The sequence below is a fragment of the Rutidosis leptorrhynchoides genome, chromosome 10 (assembly GCF_046630445.1).
Source record: "Rutidosis leptorrhynchoides isolate AG116_Rl617_1_P2 chromosome 10, CSIRO_AGI_Rlap_v1, whole genome shotgun sequence".
Classification (NCBI taxonomy): Eukaryota; Viridiplantae; Streptophyta; class Magnoliopsida; order Asterales; family Asteraceae; genus Rutidosis; species Rutidosis leptorrhynchoides.
The window spans coordinates 343,749,368-343,754,623 of record NC_092342.1 but is presented as its reverse complement, the minus strand read 5'-3'; the positions used below and the strand labels follow the sequence as shown (position 1 = coordinate 343,754,623).

Sequence of the window (5,256 nt, the reverse complement as noted above, 5' to 3'; positions counted from 1 at the left end):
TGCATTTAATCAGTCTTCATTATCTTATATATTTAATATTCAGGACAATAATATTTTCAAATCTTACTTTATTGACATATTTTATTGACATATTACTATAGTAATAAATAGAGTAGAAGCACATCTATAGTTTCTATTAAAATCCTATAATGATGATTTTATTATTAGGCTAATTTCTTTGTTAAAAAAATTAAAAATAAAAACAAAAAAATCTAGGTCACTTAGATGATGTCATTAATCCTAAAAATTTTATAATTAAAAAAAAGTACACTTATAGTAACTAATTATTTAATAACTTAATAAATTCTTACTACGTAATTTTCTATTACCCTTTAATTTTCATAATGTTGATGTCATTATTTTATATTATTATTAATATGATTTCTAATTAAAAAAGATACAAAATAAAAACAAATATAAAGCTCTAAAATGATTATGTTATCCTTTCACTAATTACATTTTAATTTTCATAATGATGTTGTTTTTATTTTATATTAATATTAATATTAATTCTAATTAAAAAAGATACAAAATAATAACAAATAAATGCTAATAACATATAAATGCGGATAATATATGAATGACGATTTGCAAAAGAAATAATTAATAAAATATTATTTAATATTTAATACGGTATTATTGTTTTATAAATATATATCTCGGAGCATCTCCACCATATATTATCACAACTCTTTTTCTCAATATGTACAAACCTTTACAGCTATTTTCTCGATCTTCACCATATTATCCAATAACCTTTTGTTTTCAAAAAGCAGGTACAAACCTTCATGTTATTGTTAATTGTTTTTCCAAAGAATTATTCTCTTTTATGCGTTGTTTGATGATGAAATTTATCACACCTTGAATGTTTTACTATTGTATGTGTGTTAAACAACAAGAATCTGAAAATCGATAACATACGTCATATCATATTATGATTATTTAAAATGAAAATATATAGTATGATAGAATAATTAAAAAAAATCATGATTTTTCGAGGTTGAACTAGGTATTTTCAATCCATCTTTTAATGTTAAATAAGTATTACCTCCGTTCCATTACAAGTGTCCACTTACTTTTTGCACACAGTTTTAGGAAGTCCCACTAACTTCATTCTCCACCAATCAGAAATCTTCTCTCTAGAATAACCTCTTCTCATTGGTTAATATACAAAGTGGACATTTGATATGAGACGTCCCAAAATAGAAAGGTGGACATTTGAAGTGGGACGGAGGGAGTATCATTTATGACAAGGAACATAGTAGTTGTAATGAAAATTAGAGAAATGTGGTGGAAGAATGAATATAGTTCATTTATTCTGACCAAGTTAACAACGAAACGTTTCTTAGTCGAAATCTGTGGTTCCATGGGTCGTTAAACTAAATGACTTTAGCATTTACATTCACTTAATATCTACAATATATCATTATACTGTTTCGTTTAAACAAACCCGTAGTTTCACGGGTCATTTCACCTACCATTTAAATCTCTAACGCCACACCTTCGACACATCTAAACACCTTAATATAATACTATCAAGAAGTAAAATGTTTTAATACTCCGTAATAAAACTATATTACTTTATCATAAAAAAAAAAAAAAAAAAAAAAAAAAAAAAAAGCTTGTTACTAAACATATGCATATATATAAAGCCATCATCCCATTCAAAACAAAAAACACAACTTTTCATATCATTCCATGTAATCTAACTTACTACTATATTATCTCTTCAAATATTATTCTAAAGCCATAAAATGGCAACCATAATCCAAGACGATGCATCCGACTATGAAAGCAGCTGCTCATCTATCACCGTCCCAGACTCAAGTCGGAGTTGGATGAGCAACGCTAGTAGTTTCGGTAGTCGTCGGAGCTCAGTCTCCGGTGACTTTACACACAAACCACATAAAGCAAATCAAGTCGCATGGGAAGCAATGAAACGGCTACGTGCCGAAAAAGGAGGTATGGTTAGTTTAGACCATTTCAAAATCTTGAAACGGGTCGGGTCTGGTGATATTGGAAATGTGTATTTGTGTCAAATCCGAAACCCGGTTGTGGGATTACCAAATAGCTTTTATGCAATGAAAGTAGTGGATAGAGAAGCATTGGCTATTAGAAAGAAGTTGCAAAGGGCAGAAATGGAAAAGGAAATATTGTCGGGTTTGGATCATCCGTTTTTACCAACACTTTATGCGGAGTTTGATGCTTCGCATTATTCGTGTTTGGTTATGGAGTTTTGTCCCGGTGGTGATTTGCATGCTGCTCGACAACGCCGGCCGTCTAAATGTTTTAGCATTTCATCAGCCAAGTAAGTAAACATTTTCAAGTTTTTCTACAACTTACAATAATTAATTTCTGATTTATAATACTCCATAGTTAATTTACTTAATTATGTTTTTTTTGTTCTTAGTTTACTAGTATATCATAGTATTGTATGCTATGAGTATACTTGCATGTTTGTATCTAATGATAATTTAAATAGTCTCGTAGTAATGAGTATATTTATGTATATGTTGTGATGCATCCTAGCTGATGAGTAATAATTAGTTGGTCGTTTTTGTTTGAATACAGAGAAATAAAATTATAATCTTCTTTTTAGAAAATAATATACTTCTCCCATTTCAAAATAATAGTTCGCCTTAACTTAGAATTAAAAATATGTTTATAATTGTTAGTTTTGCTCGAACTAAGTTTGACTAGAATCAGTGCCGGAACTAGGATATTTTTTATCGGGGGCAAAAAAAAAATTAAAAACCGTAGAAATTTTTTTGAACAAAATATGGAGGTTTTGGGGCAAAAATTGAGGTTTCTGGGCAAATTATGAAGGTTTATGGGCAAATTATGAAGGTTTCTGAGCAAAAGTTGAAGGTTTTGGGGCAAATTTGAAGGTTTTGAGCCAAAATATGTTAGTTTTGGGGCAAAATTTGTTGGTTTTGAGGCAAAAAAGATATTCACCGAGGACAAAATCGAAAAACCCAAAATTTTAACACTAAAAAAATATATTGGGGGCGGAAGCCCCACCTTGCCCCATGTATTTTCTCCACTGATTAGAATTATTTAATAATAAAATGACTAAAAGTGATAATGTAATAATAAATAGAATAAGAACAAGAATATTTAATCTCACAATTATAAGGTACGATGAAGAAGAGATATAACCATTATTATTTAATTTTTTTTTTTTTGTGAGCTGTTATTTTATGATAAATATAAATATAAATAAATATAAATAGTAAAGTGAAATTTTTTGAAAAGGAGATCGAGAGTACATATATAACTACGAATTACTTAATTTTACATTACATTAATTTGATACTTAAGACGTTTGCTTATGTGAACATGGCCTGAAGAAATAAACTTGGTTGTATTTATTTTATGAATTATTTATAGGTAAATTATTTAGACTAGCAAGGTGATGGTTTAAGCTAACAAATTGTGTTTACTTAAATAATTAGGTTTTATGCGGCAGAAACATTGTTAGCCCTCGAGTATCTTCACATGATGGGCATAGTTTATCGAGATTTGAAGCCCGAAAATGTGCTAGTTAGAGATGATGGTCACATCATGCTCTCGGATTTTGATCTCTCACTCAAGTGTGATGTTGTCCCTAAACTCATTCGCACAAAACCCGACCCATCAAAACAACTTGACCATGATGACGACGACCCAGACTTAAGATGCTCAACGCCCTCTTGTGTCATCCCAATTCGCCCTGTCCTCTATTCATGTTTCTCTCTGCGAAAAAACAAAAATACTCCATACACCACCACAATAACTGAAACCGTCGGTGTTCAAGAGTGTAATACCAAAAATACCGATTTTAATACTACTAGTGAAAACGTCGAGTTTCAAGAGTATAATACTGAGTTAGTAGCAGAGCCACTAAATGCAAGATCAAAGTCATTTGTTGGGACTCACGAGTACCTGGCCCCAGAAGTAATATCGGGCCAGGGACACGGAGGTGCAGTCGATTGGTGGACCCTAGGCGTTTTCTTATACGAATTATTATATGGGATCACACCATTTAAAGGTGAAAATAATGAGAAGACACTTATCAACATATTGAAGAAACCTCTAAGTTTTCCAAGGATTGGCGTGAGTACAAGTAAAGAGTATGAAGAAATGGTGAAAGTACAAGACCTAATTGCAAGATTACTTGTGAAAAATCCTAAAAAAAGAATTGGGAGCATAAAAGGTTCGGTTGAAATAAAAGGACATGAATTTTTTAAGGGTGTTAATTGGGCCTTAATTAGGTCCGTTAGGCCCCCAGAGGTCCCAAGTGAGATGATGAAGGTTAGGAATCGAGTAATGGTACCAAAGTTAATGAGCAAGAAAGAAAGAAATGCACCATTTCAAATCCCTAATCATCATTTTGACTACTTTTAGGATGGTATATGTATATAGGGAACAACTAATTCTAGCCTAGTTATGCATTTTATTTTTTTTGTCACATTTTCGAATTAAGAACAATCATATGTATGATTTTTTTAAGACTTAAAGGTACAAATTATTAAACATTGTTCTTTCTAATCATAAAAGTTTAGTCCGGGTTATAAAATTTTAGTTTGATATTATGTTATAATTTATATTTATAATTATAATTATAATGAATATGAATATGAATATAATTAAAGGTTTTAATGTTTGTTTTCTATCTTTCTATGGCTTTCTTTAATAGTTCATTATTAAATCTCTTAAATTATTGCTTTTCAAAAAAAAAAAAAAAAAAAAAAAAAAGGTCTCTTAAATTGTTTGAATGGTAAATGTATTGTGAACATTATGTAAAGTATCTTGTTTAATAATCCGCTGTCATAATATCTTTATAAAAAGCATCCGAAGTAACTAGCAAGTGATTCATCTTTTTCGACTCCAATACTAAAAATATTGCTCTCGTACATATTAACCCTTAAGTCCGAGGTAAATTCGAAACACTTGAGAAGATTGATCAAACTACGAACGTTATCACTTCCCCATTCATCAAAGAAAATCGTGTCATCCGTATATTTAAGGTGCACACACTGGAGACTTTCAGATTGAAAAACACAGGTTTCGGGTCAGGCAACAGAAATTTTTTGGGAAACAAAATATCATAGATAAAATGGGAGAGGATCCTTCTTCCATACTCAGATGGGGGCTTAATATTAGTTCCCACAAATGTAAAAACTTTGCGTTACTTGGCAAATGGTGGTGAAAGTTTAATACCAAAACCGGCTCACTTTGGGCCAAGATTATTAGGAGCATTTATGGTCCTTATGG

At 30.7% G+C, this 5,256-nt stretch overlaps 1 protein-coding gene across 1 annotated transcript; it reads left to right on the top strand.

The window, feature by feature from the left end:
- The first annotated feature begins 1,754 nt into the window (after positions 1-1,754).
- LOC139871920 (protein kinase PINOID 2) lies at positions 1,755-4,415 on the top strand. The gene is made up of 2 exons (XM_071859673.1): positions 1,755-2,308; positions 3,456-4,415. Exons 1-2 carry the CDS (start codon positions 1,755-1,757, stop codon positions 4,384-4,386), a joined length of 1,485 nt encoding a protein of 494 aa, XP_071715774.1. The 3' UTR covers positions 4,387-4,415.
- The last annotated feature ends 841 nt before the right edge of the window (positions 4,416-5,256 follow it).

Coding starts and splice junctions, on each gene's coding strand:
- LOC139871920 (XM_071859673.1), top strand. CDS start 1,755: ATGGCAACCATAATCCAAGACGATGCATCCGACTATGAAAGCAGCTGC. Junction 2,309..3,455: donor TTTAGCATTTCATCAGCCAA/GTAAGTAAACAT, acceptor TTAAATAATTAG/GTTTTATGCGGCAGAAACAT.